Here is a 21,939-nt window from a genome sequence, read left to right as displayed (position 1 = left end):
ACTCACAAGCTTTCAAATGCTACAATAACAATGCAAATCGTGCCAGTAGATCTCAAGATATCGCGTGCAAGGGTTGTCAGCATGGAAAAAAGTCAGTTCTGAGAAAAACAAGAAAAGTTTGAGAACCTGCAACACTTTATTATAGCCAAAAACAGCCATGCATTTGAAAGGGTTCATCTCTGGAATGCACCAGGTTTTTAGTTAGTCTTCTACAGCTGTGCACTTTCTTTTCATTTGGAAGATTTCTGCTTGTATACGCTTTGCATCAGATGCTGCAAGCAGATGCCAATCCTTCTCGGCTAACCTTACAATGACTGTATCGCTATAATTCACGCTCAGCTGCTGCAAAACGGTTTTGGTAGCGCATTCCTTGCTGGCGTTGAATCTCATGACTGCTTCAGTCACAGCAGACGAGTGAAAACAAGGAGGCATACTTGGTCGTGGGCACCAGGGACCAAAAGATGGAGTGAATACTCTGAGTTTTGGATCTTTCCCCGTTGGCAACACTGCAGTAACTTCTTGTCGGAGAGGCGGATGAAAACAGGCTTCTTTGCAGCTGCGACATACTTCGGCAAGTTATAGTGGTGCTTTGGGAGTGGCTCATGTTTAGCCAAAGCCTGTTGTACTTGCACCAGAATTCCTGGCCTGGAGCTAAATGCATTTTCTCTGGAGTCGGCAACCTTCAGATGAGGGCGGCTCGCTCACGTGTACCGACATCGCTACCATGCATCATCAATGTGCATGCGCAGATTTGTTTGAGGGCGCTAGATGACGCCACACGTCCGTCAGCTGCAGGCGCGCACGTGCTAACAGCGAGGCGCTGTGGTAGTGGTGGCGTTGTGCTGGGAGTCTGAAACTGCGAAGCGATGGCTGTTGCAACCGAAGAAGCCGATTTTCAGTAGCACAGGGCTGTTTACCGGTGAGACTTGCTGTAATATTCTTAGAAATACGAACGTCTGCTTCGATGGAGTGGAATCCCTATCCGTCTTTGATGTAAATACGCACTATAACCGGGGTGCAGGTTCAATGTGCTTCCTTGAAAACTCTGCCAGAAAGTGCAATGCTGTTTTGCTTGAAAAATTTTGAGAATGAGTGCTCGTACACCATGCCAGAACAATGAAGTTCGATTCAAAGCTGAATGCATGACTATCGCTGCTGCATTCAAAAACAGGCCAAATCAGAAGAACCAAAACTTATTCAGCTAGCTTCTTTTAGGTCTTGGACGCTAATGGCATACGGAAGAAAGCGCTCTTTACTTGTGTACGTTGATGAAAACGCATGCAGTTCAGTAAAAACTCGGTAGAACTGTCTGTAAAATGGCCAGTAGTAACTTGCCGTATTTACTCATGCTTTGGTTCTGCTTCGATTGAGAGGTGAGCTTGCTCCCCCCGAAAAAAAGAAAAGAAAAAAGAAACGGAACATGTGAACAATACCGAGGCTCTGAGCAATCTAGATTTATTTATAAAAGAAATGCACACAGTAGAGAACAAGAGAAAAACCGAGAGGGAAAGCGAGGGCTTCCCAATGATTGACGATCTAGCAGGTCGCGAATGAGAGGTGCGTAGCTTTTCACAAAGCCTAAGAGCGCCCTCTTTATCTTTGCTTAGACCATAGCTCGGTCAAAGGCTTGGACGATCTTCGGCAGTGCGCCTTTCCGACCGCCGCTCCTGGTGTCAACTGCTGGCGTGAGCACGGACCGCGCACGCTCGCTAAGCCGATATCTATCTGATAGCAGTTGCAGCATCTGAGCACACCCTGTTACTCTGTCAAGGCTCCGTCTACAGACGAGTAGGCGCTCGGTGAGGAAAGCGTGGATCGGCGCCGCTACAAGGAAGCCAGAGGATTTACAGTATGTCGGTAAACAGCAACAAGTCGCCGCCCCCAAGGGGACCTGTTGAACTTGTGCCGTCTGGTCGGGGCGGCACGAAGGCAAAGTACGGTGGCCGGACGTTCACGAGCACGACGAACAACGGCGCGCGCTACCACTGGCGCTGTGACCAGCGCACATGCAGGTCGCGGCTCACCACCGACGTATACGGCAAGGAACACATGGTGTTTTCTTTTGTACCCCACGATGAAGCCGAGCACCGGCGAGCTGAGAGGAGTAACAAGAGGCGGCGCTCTGAGGCGACTCACAAGCAGCAGGTAAGGGCACACCCTACTACACTCGCCTCCTCTGCTCTGTGCTATGTCTGCTGTGCGCAACATAATTCCGTGTGCACTAGAGAGAAGAAAGCTGATCCAAGAGCTTCTTTTACTTCAGAATTGCAGCTCGGTGCGTTCCGGTGGGAGGAGGGCGGCTTTGCTAAACATCGTGAAACATGCGAGTTGCTGAACGAACAGCGAACGCTCCGCATGCTGCTTTGCTCGGGTACGCAACCATGACGCATCACATTTGTTTGACAAGTTTCGTATCAGTCGGCTCGATCTACATATTCAGCCAATGCCCCAATTTCGCCGAATGATACGGATGAATGCTACGTTTCTTTAGTTTCATTCCTAGTTTGCCGTGCCACAGACACGAACTGTCTAGAGCGCTGAGGTTGTATAATCGGTGCGGAACAAAATGCAAAATTACAAGTGTTTAGGTTTTGAAGATTGTTACAGTTTTCACAGATAATCGCTGTTCAGAAGCGCTGCATTGCATAGCCATGAACGATAAAGATAAATGTCACGCCTCCAGCAGAGCAATTCTGGCAATATTTCGCGCTGTTCGTCCCACAGCACACAGCGCTCTAGACGAGCCCGCTCGCCTCTGTAGACGAAAGAAGGTTGGTGCCCTTGATCGTCTATAGTTTTTTGTTTTTACGCAAGCTTGCCATGAGGCATATTATAGAAACTCATGCAAATTATTTTTCGTAAGGAACGTGAGCAGGTCCCGCTCTTATCGTTGTCGGTGAGCCATTTAAAGAAGTCCTCTTCCCTTGTTGTGGTTAGTCCCACTTCGCGCAGAATCTGTGTCCTTGATGCCCTTGTCCCTGCACAAGTCCACAGCAGGTTGCGAACATCCACTTGTGCAGCTGGTGTGGAACACTTCGGTCATGTGGTTGGTCCGATGTCTGCTTGAGATTCCCATCGGCATGTTACCGATGGGGTAAGGGCCGCCACAGGTCTTATCCTTCTAAGGGAAACCTCTTCCAATCTCGTTATCAGGGAGGGGGAATGTACACGGGGGAATGAGGGCACGTGTACTTTTCCTTAAAGAGGATGCTAAGATGGGAACAGCGGAGCGGGCATCAAAAGGGAGCTTGGTGGGGGGCGCATTAGTGTTTGGAACTTCGTGTGTGAGGTGGTCAACTTTTCTCTGCTCAGCGTTCTCAGCATCGTCTTGTGCCCAATGTATCTGGATGAGTATCTTTGTTTTTTTATTGAGTGCGTGGATTTCCTGGGTTACACATAGCGTCTTTGTCACTTGCTTCAGTTGTTTTATGGTGGCTAAGGAGTCTTTATAGATGTGGGCTTCTGTTATGGAATCTATTTTATTTATGGCCTCCATAGTATCGCGGATTGCATAGAGTTCTATCACAAGCGGGTCCAGATATCCTGAAACATATTCTTTATGTACCTTTAGTTCACTGTGTGTTGGACTAGTAGCGGCTGTCCTGCCGCCATTTTCTATAATTGATGCGTCCGTAAATGCAATGCAGTTACCTGGAAGTGCATCAACCAGAGGTCGAGATGCCAGCTTTTCTTTGCGGCGAAGCCGAGTGGTCCTGTTTGTCGTAATAGTCGTGAATTCCCACGGAGGGGGGTCAGCCATTGGTGGTGTTTGAACTGCCACTTCGTTGTACAAGGATGCTATAAGCATAACGTACTTTCGCTTCATATCCATTGTTTCTCCTCGTTGTTCAATTAATTCTGTCAACGTATTATCTGTGCAAACTCTTGGAGAATAGGGATAGGGGTAAGTTTTGGTAAGGCCGTGATAGTGCGCATTGTGTTTTTATTTATTGTTTCCGATTTCGCCCACTGCCGCCTCGTGAGTCTTTGGAATTGGGCTTGGTACAGTATCCTCGGCTGTAACACTGATTGTACAAGACGTCTTGCCATGTCCGCCCGAGCTCCTCCTCCCCTAGACGAAATGCGTTTTATCAAGTTTAAGGAAGTCGCAGCTACTTTTTTCACCTTATGAAGGCATTGTGTTCCTTTGCCGGATTTGTGAATTTCTAGGCCAAGAACTCTCAACTCGTCCACCTCTTTCAATGCCCGATTTCCAATCTTTAGGATGACTCTTTGCGTTGCCAAATGTTTTCTTCCATTATTGTTTGCAGCATGAATGTAACCGGACTTTTGAGGGGACATTTCCAGACCTGCATATTGGTATTTAAAGCCTCTTGCAGATACCGATTCTGTCTCTCAAGGTGTTTATGAACATACCAAATCGTGACATCATCTGCGTATATCATGAACCGCAGTTCTGGTATTTCAGCGAATTTCCACGCCAATGGGATCAGTGCGATATTAAATATATGCTCCATTATTTACTGGTGCGCAAATGTTGCGGCTGTTTCTTCTCCATGAAGAGATTTTTCTTTTTGTTTTCTTTTTCTTTTTTTGACATCCGAGGTCAGGGAGATAATGATACTTCTGAAAATGATGCAAACTCGGAATATGAACTCGGGTAAATTGCTTCTTTATCGCGTTGGACCATCATCGGTAAAGCTTGATCAAGTTACCGGCTAGAGCTGCCAAAAAGGCGCTGCTGTTTCCAGGCGGCTTTCGCCTCTAGTGTGTTACTTTATGCGCCAGTTCATTGCCTTCTTCCGCCCTCTTATACGGTTTGATAACTGCCATGCGGACAAAGAGCACCTGAGCGTCGTCCCCGTGTCCAGACCGCTTTCGAGCGTAATTATTACAAACGAACACAGCGTAGTTACCCGTGCATTTACGCTACAGTCGCCACAGGGAGCTGCATGAACGGAATGGATGCGGAGGCAACTACAACGTGTAATAACATTGCGGACCGCTTCCGACTGTGCCCATATCTCGCGGAGAACTTAGAACAACGAGCGGGTGTCAGAAAAACGACTGCGAACGTCTAAGCTAGGACGGCGCAGGTTGAAAAAATGTAGCCGTTCTATTTTGACTGTTTGGTGCGAGATGTCATCGTGGCCCGGAACAGCGCGACTAGCATTTGACGCTGACAGCGCCGGAAACATGTTCGATCAAGAAATACGCACATAAAATGTTGCGGTTTAAATGAATTAGAAAACTGAAAAAAAGTTTATTTATGTGGCATGCAGTGATACTATATATATCAATGTGTGGATATTGTTTAAAAATTCTTAAAAATTGTTATAATAGAAGAAAAGAACTGCGCGAATGTGATACGAAGAAGCAGCAGGGACGCAGACAAACGCTGATTAAGAACTGCACTTTGTCAACGAATACAGAACGTAAAGTATAAGCGATCTCAACATCTGACAAAAAAATGCAATGAAAAAAAAAAAACAACGCCGGAACGTGGACAATCGCCCAGACGGTCCAGTTCAAGGCGATGCTCGCGATAGCTTTTGCAATTTAACCTGATTTGCTGTCCGGGTGTTTGTTCCCGTGTCAGCGTTTTCTCTTTTCGATTACAATTTTGATGACATGCTCAGATCGTTTACTTTATTGCCTTTATTCGATCACAACATTAAGTTGTTAGTTCGAGATAGTGTGTATTCGCATCTTCTTCGTCCGTGTCTCGTTCGCTCAGTTATTTCCTTGCATCTCTTTCAAACGCCTAACTGGTAGTGAAATGCGGATGTGTACATACTCATATATTGACTGTGCAAAGACCACGCTATCTGGCTATTAGAATTGCTTCCTCTGTCACGCGCGCGATGTGCCGTGACATCAAATGACACACGCATGGCCTCCGAGATCGTCGCGGTAATCTCAGAGCCCATAATTCACGCTACCGTAAGTTGAACTCCGGTCGGAAGTCTTGCTGCCTGTGAGACTCACACGCGCACAGTGGCGAAGATTGGATCTAAGCTGCAATAGTTCTCGTCTTTTATTCGCGTCTACACAAATAAAATGTGTGTGTTTGTGCGATTCCACCCTGGTGAGTGATTTTGTTGTTGGCTTCGATTAAGATACTCGGCAAATTGTGACGATGAAAAAGGATGTATTAACAAATTTAGTGTTCCAGTTTGGATCCACCGTTTTGCAGCACTACAAGAGCAAGCAGAAAAACGGACAGGACGAAGTAGTTCTACATGTTTGTGCCGCAGTTCGTTACCAAGTTAGATGCCAGTAATCCCGGTCAGATGACCCGATTATCAGACTACGTTACATATTCGCCTAACTAAACTTGAAGTCCCTTCTTTCCAATTCCGAAGCGGTAAGCAATTAGCAGGCGTCACGTGACAAGGCGGGACGCAAATAAGTATCTGGTTTAGAGCTGGGGTTTAGAGATACCAGTGGCCGGGTGAATAAACCGGCGGTGGAAGCTAGCAAAAAACGACTGGAGGATCGGTGGCTTAAAAGCAGAAACGTGACATAATGTTAGTAACGTATAAACAAAAATTCAAGAACTAGAATGATGGTATAGTTAACTAATCTAAACCAATAATTAAGATATAGGGAGAAAAATGAGCATGATAGCTACTGCTACCACCCCGTTTCAAAGGGGACGCTCCTATATTCCATCCATCCATCCTTCCATCCATGGTATAGTGCAGGGAGTGATCGGCAGAACTTCCTTTCGCAATTAAACCGAATACCTGCTAAAAATTAGCTGTGGTTAAACCTTGATGGAAGCGGAAACTTCTTTTGCCTGGCTACGCCTGTGGACGAACTTGTGATTAAACACAAGGTTAAGCAGTGTTTTAATTTGTGGTTTCGTCTCTATTTATGCAAATGAATACGCGGCGATGGTCCGGGAAGTAGTGAGACTTGGCTTCTAGTTTATCTGAATAGCCGACCTGGCATGGCAGGTTGATGCTAATGTCACCCTCCCACATGAAAGGAGAGGACCATGGAGGAAGGAAAGCTTAGGAGAGGCCCTGACGTCATTTTTTTGAAGCCGGCGCGGCCGCGCCGCGACCGGACGCTGCAACGGCTCTCCTTCTCCTTTACCCTTTCTCCGCGACCCTCACGTACCTAGGGCCCTTAGCAACGCTGTTGCTAGTGGCCCGAGTTTCCATAGCAACAGCGTCGCCGTTGATAATGGCCCGACTTGGCTAACCCTAAATTTTGACGTCACTTCCGCCACACTTTCTCCAATGCATTGGGAATGGCAAGGGCCTCTCCTAACTTGTTTCTTTCCTCCATAGAGAGGACTGAGTAGGTGCTCTTTCAGGCACCCACCGACACTGAGGCTGAAGGCTCGAGCTGGCTGCAGTGTGAAGCTTCCGCGTCAAAAGTTTGCTGGATTGTAATTTTTCCCTATAGTTTTTGCCCGTGAGTCATTACGTGTCAGAGATTTTAATTTTCTGTTCTCAACGCTTTTTCGGTCACTCGATTAACCTCTGAAATTTATTAACGAGGTGCGAAAAATTCAATTCCGCATTCTGTTTTTGACATTTATTTATTTCTGGAACCCTCAGGGCCGGAGGCATTAAAGAGGGGAGTGGTTACAGAAGATGATATAGAAATTACAAAAATAAGAACAGTGAGTGTTACAAAAATAATTCTACTATTCATATAATGTTAGCTAATGCGTTGTAGAAATGTTGGTTATCAGTGATGTCGAAAATTTTAGCAGGAAGGTGGTTCCATTCGCGTGAAGTACGAGGCACGAACGATCCTCTCACTGTTCTATTTGTATTTAAATTTTGTGTATTATTTTTCAGAAGTACCTGATTTCTCGTCAGTTCCGCACAATGTAGAATGCAGTTTGAAGAATAATATTAATTGGGTAATAAAGGGTAGGGAGGAAGGGGGGGGGGTGGAAGAGGTAAGTGTGAAATAGAGCAGGGCTTCGGAGTAATTTCGACCCCTTGAAAATCTTTAACGTGCACAGACCTCGCCCAGCCCACGTATACCTCTCCGTTTTGCCGCAGCCGTCAGCCGTCTTGTTCGAACCCAGGTTGTTGCTGCGACTATAGGAACGAAGGAAGGAAAATTCACAAGGAGAAGGAGAAAACAATAGAATAACGAAACGAAGATAGATAGATAGATAGAGAGAGAGAGAGAGAGAGAGAGAGAGAGAGAGAGAGAGAGAGAGAGAGAGAGAGAGAGAGAGAGAGAGAGAGAGAGAAAGACGCGCGTCGCAACAGCCGTCGTACTTCACCGAAGCGGCGACGAGTGTAATGACGGCCTGCACAACAGATATAACATGGTGGTAAAGGAGCCTCCACCGCAAAGAGCGAAGACCTCAGGCCTCGTAGTGCAGAGAGCAACCACCCCGACCAACCCAGGTACTTCGGTGCAGTAGACAGATATCTTAACCACAGTGCCACCGCCTCGTGGCTCAGAAGGGAAAGGTGTAGTATCTGTCAGAGTTCTCGGTGGACACCTGACCGCATCGTAAGAGAAGTGAGGAAGCAATGAGAGTGTTGGAGGAAGGTGGTAGGCGTGAAAGAAGAGCCGTAGATGAGGGTTGATGTTTAATTTCCGCCCCCTGGGGATCAACGTGCACAGATATCAAACAGCACACGGACGACTTTGCATTTAGTCTCCTTCGAAACGCTGCCGCCGTGGTCGGGTTTGCACCCGGGGAACTCCGAGCCTCGGGCGCGTGCCATTATCTGCGTAGAGAAAACATCGCCAGGTCTGCATGTGCTCGGATGTTTGGGCGCCTACCTTGCGGAGCCCTTGGCTCAGGCCAGCGTCTTGTTCGTGTTTAAGAGCTGATGACGTGCTTACTTTTACAGCCTCTGGAGAGGATCCAAGACTACGACTATGTGCTGGAGAAGCAGGACGGAGACACACAGTTCTGGCGCTGCGAGTTCGTGAAGTGCCCAGGGCGTTGCCGCACCAGCAGCGACGGCGTGCTGGTTGCGGGGCCTTCGCCACACCTTGCAGAGGTGCACGCCAGGCGTCGCGCGTGAGTGCTCGTTCGCTGCCTCCTTTCTGCCTGTTCATGAGCGTCCGTCTTGTTTGTGATGTGAACTTCTGCATTCAGGTACAGAACAGCGAATAACGTCGCATCACTTCATTTCCTCGAAAGATTTTGGGTTACAGTTTGTTGAAACATATTTATTTTGGGTACAAATGAATGGAGTTCCCCGTGCAATTAATATCCTTCTTAATTCTAGTCTCTGTGCTGAAGGCATATCTACTAAAGGCTTAATATTAAGCTCTTGCCTGTCAGTATTCCTATTATCGGTTTTTCAGAAGTAGCTGAACAGTGTCTGCGTTCCTTACTATTCAGAACTCGACTTTATACTGACATTTAAATCTGTAGTAATACTAACCCTGATCCATTTCTACGGCTTGAGTTTGCTGTAGTATACTAGAATATTTATTATTTACCCCGTGAAGGAGCGCCTGAAACATTCGGCATGGTTTCATGTACTGGAATTCACGAAGACCCAAATTATTTGAATCAGTAAGCGATCTCTGTCTTACTACTTGTAATGCCTTGTACATTGACGATATTTTTACTTATTTTGATAATGTGTTTGTCCTTATGCCTCACAAGTGCCTTACAAGGTACATAAACTAGAACTTGCTCGTAACACAACAATGTTGATATGGAAGAGAACTGAACAAGGGTATAGGGGGAACATATTGAAGGGCAAACAGCGCAAAAGACACACAGGGGAAGAAAAACCATATGGCGAGCTTTGTCCTTTGCGCTGTTTGCCTTTCAGTATGTTTCACCACCTCGACCGGTTGGCTGTAGTGGTGGGGGAGAGCCTCAGCTCGTAAGCCAACCATGCCTTTTATTCAGTTATCTTTTCTGAAAGATAATCTACGCCGTGCCACCGACCTTTACGATAATACGATGCTCTGGTCTACAGGTTTGGACGCATGCACTAGCTCTAACGCAGATCGTTTACCCCGCTAGCTGGTAGTGCCTAAATTCTCGTTCCAGCCTATCTCAAACGCTGTCTCGTCTTAGCTGTCTGTCGATTCATGTCCTCAGAAAGTCTCAAGGATTCATGGTTGGTATATTTTTATCAGTCTCCACTCTGACTTTTCGCCCTAATCGGCCTCTTGCTCATTTTGTTGTCAAGCAGTGGACATTGCTTTTCATGATCGTCAGCGCTTTGCGGCCTAGGCGGGCGATATGATCGTGTTGTCGTCAATATGCATGGATTTTGTTCCGTACTTCATTGCATAACGTCGTCGACCACCTCACTTATAGCCGTCAACAATAGCATTGGTCGCGCGAAAAGCGCAGCACTTTCGGCTGCCACCAAAGCAATGTCGTACTTCTTTCTCTCCACCATCGCGTCATGCACCATGGCACCCGCCGTGATTGTTTCAGCGATTGGGCTAGGAACATCTCATTGGGGCGCTCTTAACAAACTGTCAGACTCTACCGCACCACTTGTGGTCATCATCATCAAACCATTCCGTTTATGAAGTCATTCAAACGCACGCATGGTTATCCTGTTGCGTGCGGGCAATCGAAAGGGCGGGATGACATGATGACTGAATGGGATATGGTTTAATGGCCAGCAGGCCTAGTGAGAGCGCTCCACCTTGCTCCGCCTTGCTACTCTGCCTACTTCGTCGACGTCTGGTTCGTAGAATGGACCGGAACCATCGAACGATCGTGCCAATCGATTGCTTGAATAATGATGGATGACATGGCGGGGAACAGGGTCAGGAACGATGAGACTATTTAATAAACGTAGGCCCCGGAGCTTCAGGACTGTACGTCGCCAAGATAAGAGGCGAAGGCCACCGATGTGCCGGACGTCTTAGGAGGAGATGGGGACTTGGAGCTTGTCGTCATGGGGTCCGTTCGCCGGCATAAATATAAAAGCATTTAAATTTAAAAGCATGTCATCTCCAAGGCGTCGTGACTTGTTGTCGGGGCTGGTAAATACGTGGGTGGTTGGACCAGGTCATGCAGCCGGACGCTAAAGTCCAAGAACCCACGACTTACGAGTCGACGACCAGACGAACGGATGACATCGATGCTCCAGAAAAAGGGGTTGAGGGACGCCAGCAACACCCCCTGTACGTTACAGGGCTTAGCGCGAGTGCTTCGTCCCACGCCGCTGACTTCTTCGTAGTCTTCCATTTAGTATAAATATCTAATGCACAGTGTATGGCCTCTGTACATTTAAGCTGAGAACAAAGTCCGCCAAATTTTTCTCAACCTGCAGGAGGCGTCTGCTAAAGCAGATGTTTGCGTGTACGGACCCCGAGAATCTACGCTTAGCCGTGCGAAGCATCGCCGTGTTTGGGGAAAAGGGGATCCTGGTGATTGAGCCGACGCCGAGTGCTTGGACCTTTAAGGCCCCTCGGTTGAGGCAACACACCACTTTGGCCCATGCTTCCCATAGATGGCACCTCCGGGCTGTCCCGACCGGGGGAAATCGGCAGTCGCCTTTTCCTGTCCTCCCTTCTATATTTCGCATTCCTATCTTCTTTCTTACAACTGTCCTGTCTTCTTTTACCTTCTGTACTTCTTACTTCCAGGAGGCGGGGGTTAACCTTGTGTGGCTAACCACCCTGCTTTATACCCTATTTGGTTTTAGTCAGGGTGTACGGCTGACGTCGGCAGGATAGCCTTTCAAGTTCCTGTCGCCTCCCCTTGTTGGGGCTCCATGGTGGGTGGCTGCTACTTTGACCGAAAAAATACAACATACTTATGGCTAGTTCCTCTTCATCATCCAATCTCCCTCCAAAACGAGGGCGCACCGACTAAAGTACCCAATTCTTTCTGAAAAGCAAGAGCACTTTCCCCCGATTTCATGTAATCCACAGTGAGTATGCAGAAAAAAGCCGCTAGGCAAGTCTCACCATTCATATTTGCAAAGATCGTAACAGACACCATAGGCCAAGGGTATAAAAAAAAAAAAGACAACAAATGGAGACCTGATTTTGGAAGTGTTGTATCAGTATGAGAAGTTCTCGGGAGTCAATACCTTTGGAAATCTACCGATTGTGATTAGCTCACACCGATCATTGAAAACCGTTCGTGGTGTCCTCTCTGATAATGACTTGAAATACATGACTGAGCAAGAACTACTTGATGGACTAAAAGAGAAAAATGTGACAAATGTATACCGAACCAAAATAAGGCATGATAACAAAGAAATTGAAATAAAGCACTTTGTCATCACCTTCGCACTGAGCACACTTTCCGACTCCGTGGAGGTGGGAAACAGAAAAGTAGCCTCGGGCCTACCATTCCGAACCCGAGACGCTGCTTCAGTTGCCAAAAGTATGGCCATGGCGCTGCCGAGGCAGACTCCGCTGCACTCGAACATCCCACTGATGACTGCCAGACCCAACCCCATCTTTGTGCGAACTGCCAGGGCAACCATCCTGCCTACTCGCGTAGCTGCCCTGTGCAGAAAACAGAAAAAGACATTATCACTCTTAAGGTAAAATAAATTATTACATTCATTGACGCACGCAAGCAGTTGTCCATTCAACACCCATTATACTCCGCTGTGGCGCTGCAGGGCGCGGCACCACAGGGGTCTCGGCACCTACCGAGGCCACACACAGTGAGCCCGGGGCGGTGCCATCTGCGCCCCTGGTGGAAGTAGCTGGCGCTGCTCTACCATCTCCACAACAGGCCACGCAGACACCCAGGTCACCGGGCCTAACGGCCCCGTCCCACGAGGCGAGGTCAAAAACAAGTGTACCCGTGCCTTCGGCACGAACGTCAGCACATCTGATGATGTGATGGACACATCTCCCCCCTCACCCTCGCAGCAGCGGCGGCAAAGTTCTCTTGAGCGTAAAAGAAGAGCCAAAAGACCCAACAACATAGGTTTTTAACCTTATATGCAACTAATCCACCCCCATGGCATTTTTAGTTCACTGGAAATGTCGCGGACTTTTACACAGCTACAGTGATATAACTGACATTTAAAATTTATTTTCTCCAGTCTCATTGTGTCCAGGTGACTAAACTGGGACCACATAACAAAAGCTTTCTTAAAAAGTATAAAGCCTTCCGTTGTGACCGACATAGTTCAATCAGGTTCTCTGGAGGCGCTGCTATCGTGGTCCAAGGTGTCGTTGCGACATGAGAAATCAACCTTAAAACCTCATTTGAAGCTGTTGCAGTCACCGTGGGGCATTTTAAAACTTTAGCGATATGTTCTTTATACATCGAACATCATTTAATATTACACAAACAATGTTAATGCAACTACAGAGTCATATATTTTAGTAGAGCCATATATTCTCTGCAACAATGTTTGCCTCCTGAACGTGGGCAAACACACTTAATGTTCACCAAGCACTGGAGAAACGAGTTTCATTGATTTGTCCTTTTGTTCACGAAGTCTTTTCATTGATTTTAAATGGGATGTTATTGAAAATCCCTATGTGAGCGATACTCTTCCCATCATTATCAGTCTAACATCCTCACCATTAATCACCCCTACTAAACCACGGCGTTGGAAACTCTATCTACTGACTGGGCGCTCTTCCAACAACATGTCGCTTTAAAAAAACTCTTTTCGAACAGCCTCGATGTTGATGAGTTAAACGAAAAGTTCACAACATGTATCATTGCCAGTTCTCATTTAGCCATTCCCCAGACTATGGGAGTAGTACGAACAAATGGAAAGATCTGGACTATGGGAGTAGTACGAACAAATGGAAAGATCTGGTATACAAAGGAATGTGGAGAGACAAAAAAGAAGCAGAACAAAGCCTGGGGAATTTTCCGTCCGTCGATACCCTATACAGAAAACCTAATTAAATTTAAAAAAAGCAAGGGCCAAGGCTTCAAATATCTGTTGTGATGCTGAAAAAGATCTTGGCAAGGTTAATGTCTGCAATAAACAGTTCCGTCACAGCAAAGAAAATGTGAGAGCAAGTCCGCAAACTCGATGACAAATTCTCTCCTTTTGAAGTTTCTTTCCTTACACCCCCTGATGCACAAACAAGTATTCTCGAGCAGGCTGACTTACTGGAAGAGCACTTCTCTCATGTTTCTAGTTCCCTACATTACACAGATTACTTCTTAAAGCATAAAAACGCAGCAGAAAAACAGACTTTCTACAAATGGCTGCCCTAACGAACCCTACAATAGCCTTATTACAGTTCAGGAACTTTATACAGTATTAACTAATGTTAAAAAACTGCACCAGGCCACGACGAGATACACTATCATATGCTAGTCAATCTGCCCGAACCTGCACTAGAAGCACTCTTGAAATTTGTAAAGAAAATCTAGGTGTCAGGCAAAATGCCCGATGTTGGGAAAACTGGCATTGTACCATTCCTGAAACCTGGAAAACTGCCAACCCCCCCCCTACAAGTTCCAGGCCAATAGCCCTAACCAGCTGCCTTGCCAAATAATTCAAAAGTATAGAAAATACAAGGTGAATGTTCATTCTTGAAGCTCATGACCTTCTTGTGTCCACCAGTGCGGCTTCAAAAGAGCTTGTTCAACAGTGGATCATCTAGTTCGGCTTACAAATACAGTCCGAGAAGCCTTCATACATAACTAGCACTGTCTCGCAGTTTTCTTTGATGTGAAAAAAAAAAAAAACATGCGACACCACCTGGAGATTTGGGTTACTCCACGACCAGGTAGACCTTAACATCTGCGGCAGAATATTAAACTGCTTAAAAAATTTCTTGTCCGACCATTCGTTCCAAGTACTCCTCGGTTCTACATTCTCGAGCAAATTTACGCAAGAGAACGGAGTACCGCAGGGATGCATATTAAGTACTACGCTTTTTATCGTAAAAACGAATTCCATAGCCAAAGTAATTGCACAGTCTGTTATGCACTCACTTTATGTCGATGACCTCCAAATCGCGTGCGCATCATCCAGCCTATCGACGTGTGAATTGCAGATACAACTCGCATTAAAGGAACTTAGTAATTTTGCAGAAAAAATGGATTTAAGTTTTCTTCAAAGAAAACAGTTGCCTTCTTTTCTTTCTCAGGAGAAACCTGCTGCTCAATCCAACCTTGAACCTAAATGAAACCACACTCCTGATAAAGCAAGAACACAAATTTCTAGGACTAACGTTTGACAAGAAGCTCACATTCCTCCCACACATAATAACCTGAAAGTCAAAGCCTCTCGAGCTCTCAACGTCCTTAAAGGGCTCTCAAGGAGACACTGGGGCTCTGATAGGACATGTCTTCTCCATATCTATCGCTGAGTGGTATACGCTCCTGTTTAGATTACGAATGCGTGGTCTGTGGGTCAGCAAGACCGTCATATCTTAAACGACTGGACCCACTACATAACCTAATTTTGGGTCTTTCGACTGGTGCAAACAGGACATCGCCTGTGACAAGTCTGTGTAGAAGCAAGCGAACCGCCAATACAAGACAGGAGGACCACTTTCATACGTTCTCAAAATTCGTTCGTTGCCGAAACATATCATTTACTCCATACTTGCGAACGGCCCCTCAAGAACACTGTACATCAATAATCCTCGTTCCATCAGACCTCTTATACTCCGTTTTGAAGAGGAGTGCCGGGAACTCAACTTACTGGATGCACTACCTGAAATTACACGGAGACCTGGCCTACTTCCACTTTGATACAACTTCAGCGCTGTATGTGACCTCACATTACCTCACTTTTGCAAAGCACAAACACCGCATGAACACATTATACAAGGGTTCTTGGCATTAAATGAAAAATAGTCATCACACGGCATTTTGTACAGATGGTTCTAGAACATTTTATTCAGGTGGTACTGTAATAGAAGACAAGCAGGCAAAAATAGTAAGGTTACCACAGTGTGGCTCAATATTTACCGCCGAATGCTACGCCGTATCCCCAGCAATAGAAAAAATTGTCAACAAAAATATTGAAAACAGTATCATCTGTACAGACTCCCTCAGTGTACTCGCATCACTACACCCAAAAAAATGCAGCAGAACATTTAGTAGGGGACATAGTCGATTAAAATTTGCGGGGGGCTAAGTCACGTTGGAATCAGCGGTAACAAGAGGGCTGATCATGTGCCGCGGCCGCTTGTAACGCTCAAGTACAGAAAGTCAAAATTACACACAATGATGCTATAACGTTCGCACGATGAAAACTGAGACAAAAATGGCAGGGAGCATGGAATAATGAAGTTAATAACAAGTGACACCTAGTAAAAGCTGTTATAGAATGGAAACATGCAGTCATCAAGAACGTTTTATTGAAGTTATCTTATGCTGCTTTCGTATCGGACACGCCTACCTGATACATACCTTCATTCAAGCAAAGAAAGACAAACCCATATGCGAACACTGCTGAGAGGTGGTCACCATAAACCACATCTTAATATCCTGTATAAAACTCGATCAACTTGGAAAAAACATTTCCAACATTTCTATGACAAGTACATTTCCGTACACCCTAGCTTACTCATAGGAGAAAATTCACTGGTTTAAACACATTCTCTCGTTGATTTCTTAAAAGATTCCAACGCCCCACTCTGGTGTTTTAAAATAATCGTTTGTTTCCTTTCACTAAACAGATTTGTAAACCCAGAGTTCGGCGCATGATGGCCTTAGCTGCCTATGTGCATAAAACACAACACAAAACATTTTTCACATGGTTTAGCACTACTGTGCAGGCAACCACCGAGTGCTTTTCATTCTTTATCTTGTATGGTTGGGAGCCGTTGTATATGCTAGATGCCATTCTACTCTGGCAATCATGACACACGAGAGTACTCCCATCTTCATAAGCTGCAAAGCGAGCTGAAGAATGGAACGTGGCTTGTTCTGAAACTTCTGAAGAGCAGTGCCATCCGCAACAATCTAGCCACTAAGCATGAGTACCACGGGTTCTTTCGTGTGCTGAAGCAGGCTTCCTCTTTGAACCTCATTGAACCGCTCGGCCAAGTTAACCTTGCCGTGTGGGTGCATGGCCATGAATGTCGACCGCCTGAAGCCATACTATCATGGTATTGTTCTATCTACTTGACCCGCTTGCCTTGTTTTGCGGGTAAAATTTGTGATGAGTCAGACGGAGACCACGGAGCAGATGAAGAAAAGCGTTACCCCGGATATTGCTCCGATTCGTAGCCATCACTATTAATCATTAACCACATCGTACACGGTGATAATTTCCATCTAAAATATAACGAGTTGAATAAAGATCTCAAAGATCTGTCATGAACCATTTTCAGTCTTTAATTTACGTTTTTATTTAGAGAGAAATGCATAGCCCAACAAGTTGAATTTTCTTGAAAAATGATCTATTGATAGGTGGGTTAGGCACTGTGGGTTGTGTTACGCCAATAAAACTAAACATGTGAATTTCTCCGCGCTTTGCAAAGCACAATTAAGCCACCGCGTTACAAATAAACCTTATGGAGCGCGCTTCAGTGTTCGAGCATTTAGGCGTTGTTCTGATCCGGACCTAAAGATGCATAGTCAAATTAATATATCTTCAGCAAACCGCTGAAGAAATAATGCAGGCTTAAATATCCTACGGCTGTCTCCAACCGCGGTGCTAAACTACAGGTGTGCGCTGCGGTGCTCGCTGCGACTTGCTGCTCACGTCAGCGCGGTATAGAGAAGGGGATCTGGCATTCTTCATTAGCGCTGTTAACCCCACACAGGAAGCCTTGGAAGCCCGCCCGCAGTACCCCGGTTGCTCCAAAGACAGTCACGGGTGGGCTTCAAACTAACCTACGCAGTGAATTACGTTTTACGTTTTACGATTTTTTATTTTTAACTTTCCCGTTTAGACGTTAAATACTTCAATTTTTTTCACTTTTTTTTTTGACAGAACCTCTGAAAATGTAGGCGCGTCAACTTCTGTGGACCACGACCAACCAGTTAGCCTGGAAGCGGACCGGCCAGACGTCTGCGGGATCACGGAAGATAGCAGTCGGGAATCAATTCTTCTACAGCGTCAAGAAAAACAGGAAGAGAAGCATGACGATAAGAAATTGCAGGATGATGAGGAGAAAGAACAGCGAGTTCAGCAACGAGACAAAATCGGCAGACGTTCGATCGTCCTCAAGCTCGTCATCAAGTCGGAAGAACCCTCCGGAATCAAGTGGGAACACAGTCAGTCGTCTTCGTCGGCCGCTGCTATCACGCACGATGTTGGTCATGACGACTTAGGCGCGTATGCTGCGGATCAAAGGGGTCGCGCCAACAGCGTCTCGACCAGCACAGATCAAGCCACAGCGGAATTCGGAATGGAGGCTAACGACACTCTCAGTGGTGTGGATCGTGTTGACGCTATCGGTTTCAAAGACAACGACCTAGACGAGGCAGATGATATGATCTGTGATTCAAGTATCGAAAGCGAATTCGATGATACCGGCGAGGATAAAAACGCGCAACCGAGCGGAGACAACGCGAACAAAAACGATTACGACGCCAATGAGAAAATGTTTGACGCAAATGTCGATCGCGTGTTACGAGATCAGAGTCACGCAACCAGCGGTGATTATGTTTCATGCGAAGATGCGCAGGAAAGGCCGCACGAAAACGACGAGCAAGAACTGCGAGCCAATGTTCTCGTCCAAATGCGTCGTCTTCTAGAGGCCGAAACGGAACTGGTGCACCAGAGGCGCCGTGTTGAGGTTCTGCGCGAATGCTTGCTCGAACAACAGGTAAGCAACCACGTGCCGATGAGACTACCCGGCACTCTCGGACACCTAGCGCTTCGGGAGACTGCGCCGAATTCACCTGGAGAGCTTAGCGCATAATGCCAGATTTCAAGGCCGCGTCTTGCTAGCTTCGACCGCCGCCAGTGCTTTAAAAGTGTCACCGAAGTGCTTTTCGGAACTTCTGAAGTGAACTGGGTCCTCCCACTACGTCGTTATGAACATCCCATCAAAAAGATCGGATTCATTCATTTAGAGGAAACAGCAAGACGTTTTGCTGACTTAAACTTGTCAAACACGGTCCGTTTTCTTTATGACACCTTGTTCTCTATGCAGATCTTGTTACTTTATGGAGGCATTGATTTTGTATTCATTTGACTTACTATGAAACACTGATAGATCAGGAGTATCTCGAACGCTCTTCTTGTAGTTGACTTGCTCTGGCCTGTTTGCTTGGATATAAATTGAATGCTTGTTACTTTTATTTCACTGGGGGTTTAAGTTGCAATGGTTTTTGTATGTAATATTGTAATGGTTAGAACATAGTGTTGTACTACTGTTTTCACCGTAGGCACTATGATGACCGTGTGATTTGTTTTGGACCTGCATCGCGTAGATGCTGTAAGTCGTTGAATAAACCCAATGTGAAGGGCAGTTTGTCTACCGCACAGCTGCTGCATCACCCCAGACACCACGCATGCAATAAAAATGAAACGGCCATCAATAATACGTTCGTAACATCGTAGGTAGGGTCGAACAAGATTCTACAGCAGTTGACACGGATATGCGTTTCACAAGTTTCGACGTCTGATCGCGCCAAGACAGCTGGTTACCTTCGGAAAGATCGTCTCTTGTTAGTAAGCGAAGAAGGTAAGCTGAAAAGCTTCTTTGAAAGGTTGCGGCGCAACTGAGTTATTCATTTTACTGATTTCTTCACTGTGTAAGAGTACTTGAGTACTTGCTGTGATGAATTCTGAGCACGGTTCTCGATTCGTGCGCTAATGCTAGTGGAATGCAGTCGCACGATGGAACATATGGACGCAGCTTCCTTGTGCGCAACCTCCACTGAACTCGTCAAAGCTGGCTTCGCCCCATACTAGGTTTCTCTGCGGAGAAGGCGGCCTAATTACAGAGAATCGCTTGCATTCCCTTGGCGCGAAGCAATGCGAACCTCTGAGAAGCCACAGGAAAATACGTCTGAAGGAAGGGCAAGCTCCAATTCACTTATATGGTGCCGCATTGCCATTCAACTCTCGGTGGAAATCCTTACATGCTTCGGGGACAATTATGCGCATTGAGTTTTCTGAAAATAGATGGCGAGCCTTAGTCCAACATGGATGAGCTACGTGGGTGGCTTCAGAGGTCAGCCTATATATAAATGCGCTTGTTTTTATATATAAGAACAAGTGGCGGCCTGGTGCAAGCTAGTCGCTTTTGATGGCCGTTTAAAGGAATGAACAATTATTAAATATCGCTTTCTGGCATTTTAACCACTCAGTGGGTAATCGGAGCGCTATACAAACGAAGCTCTTTGGACAGGTGTCAATTTCTCGGCCAAGAAGAATAATTGCAAAAGTAGAATAAAACTGAAAACCTATTTTTTGCCCTTTTGAGCATTATAGGACGTTACAAAAGCGCTTTTAAATTTCGAACAGAAGTTGAATACCATTCTCCGCTCTCCTTGGATAACAAAGCAGTGTCACGTTCATGCTGCAATAAGCTCTGGCTTCGCGAACAGCCACACACAAGTCTAATTGAGCTTAAAAAAAAAGCCTGCAGTCGTTTGCCCTTACTAGAAAAGTCTTCATATTTGCAAACATGTCTAACGAAGTAATAGAGATTATAGGCTTTGTGCTTGACGACGAATGCATTGTCATGGTCCTGCAAGTAGTGGGAATTTATCTGCAGCTTGCTGTCTCTTACTTTATGGTGTGTCTTAAAGACATACATAGATGCCAACTTTAATTAAGGGTATACTAATTCGAAGTTGGTTTCGTTGGGTTTGTTTTATGGAGTTTGATGTCCCAAAGCGACTCGGGCTATGAGACACGCCATAGTGCAGGGCTTCAAAAGTTTCGACAACCCGCAGTGACCTAGCCCTGCGCTGGAATCGCACATTACATGGGCGACTTGCTTTCCGCCTCTATTACAAAGCGGCCGTCGCAGCCGGATTCAATCCTGCATCCTTGGGTACAACAGACGAGCGCCCTCAACACTGCGCCACCGCGGCGGGCAGGAGCTGGTAATTACTTACGAAGCGGCGTTGCCATCGAAAGCAAACAATGCCGAGAATAAAAAAAAAGAATACGAATGTACACAACAAACCAAGTCATTGATGGAGTCAATCACATCATAACCAGACCGTAGCTAATGACACTCAGGAATGACGAAGACGGGGCTCATTAATGCTATCGCGTTCCACATGTTAGGTTGAGTTTAAGCGTCTCTCAAATTTTAGACCGGAGCTTTGCGCTGCGGCGATGTGCAGTGTGGTGTGATTATTGAGTACACAATATAAAAAAAAATATGTGATGTCGCGTACTTTCGTGAAGTGGAGTGTATGACAGGAAGGAGCATGATCTTGTAATTTCTAAATCAGCAAATTTGCGCATTAATTGCAATGCCGATAGCAATGTTGTTGCTCAGAAGGCATTACCAGCGCGCTTTATAGGAAAGATAAGACAGCCTGGTCAGAAAAAATGAGAAAAATAAAAAATAAAAAAAAGCGGTAAGCAACAGAAAACAGAAAACAAGAATGAAGAAATGAAGAAGGCAAGAAAAAGGAGAAGATAGAGGGGAAAAAAGGTTGAGTGTGTGCTGCCGGGTGTCCGAACGTTCCGATGACTGCGGGCGCTCAAGGCGGTAGACTAAACTTTTCCTGTCCCTCTACACCTTATTTTTTTCCCGCTTTTTTTTTTTTAATAGTTCCGTTTATAGCGGGGAGTCGTTTACTATCTGACTCCTATTGATACAGGACAAAACCTGCACTCAGGATGAGGTCGGGCGAGACGTGTGAAGTGCGCACTCAGTTGCTCTCAGCTGCCTTATCTTCCACTGCTTCTCTCTGCTGACCAAACCGCCACGGTGGTGCAATGGTAAGGGCGATCAACATGTGTACCCGTGGATGCGGGATGGAATCCCAGCCGTGGCGTCCGCTTTTCGGTGGATACAGAACGTAAGGCACCCGGGAGCTGTGCGATGTTAGTGCACGTTAAAGAACACCAGGTGGTCGAAATTCACGGAGCCCTGCACTACGGCGTCTCGCACAGCCCGAGTCGCTTGGGCCGTTAAACTCCATAAACCAAACCATATACCAGTTCTCTC

General features: G+C 46.1%; 1 protein-coding gene across 1 annotated transcript; it reads left to right on the top strand.

Annotated features, from left to right (window-relative positions):
- Nucleotides 1–1,588: 1,588 nt before the first annotated feature.
- Nucleotides 1,589–19,269, top strand: LOC146207876 (uncharacterized). The gene is made up of 3 exons (XM_084591198.1): nt 1,589–2,145; nt 8,805–8,977; nt 17,784–19,269. The coding sequence occupies exons 1-3, from the start codon at nt 1,852–1,854 to the stop codon at nt 18,715–18,717; spliced, it is 1,401 nt and encodes a 466-aa protein (XP_084447324.1). The 5' UTR covers nt 1,589–1,851; the 3' UTR covers nt 18,718–19,269.
- Nucleotides 19,270–21,939: the final 2,670 nt, after the last annotated feature.

The sequence above is a fragment of the Amblyomma maculatum genome, chromosome 1 (genome assembly GCF_055883805.1).
Source record: "Amblyomma maculatum isolate TAMU_Amacu chromosome 1, ASM5588380v1, whole genome shotgun sequence".
NCBI lineage: Eukaryota > Metazoa > Arthropoda > Arachnida > Ixodida > Ixodidae > Amblyomma > Amblyomma maculatum.
Note: the sequence above shows the minus strand (reverse complement) of the source record. Positions and strands in the feature narration are given on the sequence as shown.

Coding starts and splice junctions, on each gene's coding strand:
- LOC146207876 (XM_084591198.1), top strand. CDS start 1,852: ATGTCGGTAAACAGCAACAAGTCGCCGCCCCCAAGGGGACCTGTTGAA. Junction 2,146..8,804: donor AGGCGACTCACAAGCAGCAG/GTAAGGGCACAC, acceptor TTACTTTTACAG/CCTCTGGAGAGGATCCAAGA. Junction 8,978..17,783: donor GTGCACGCCAGGCGTCGCGC/GTGAGTGCTCGT, acceptor TTTTTTTGACAG/AACCTCTGAAAATGTAGGCG.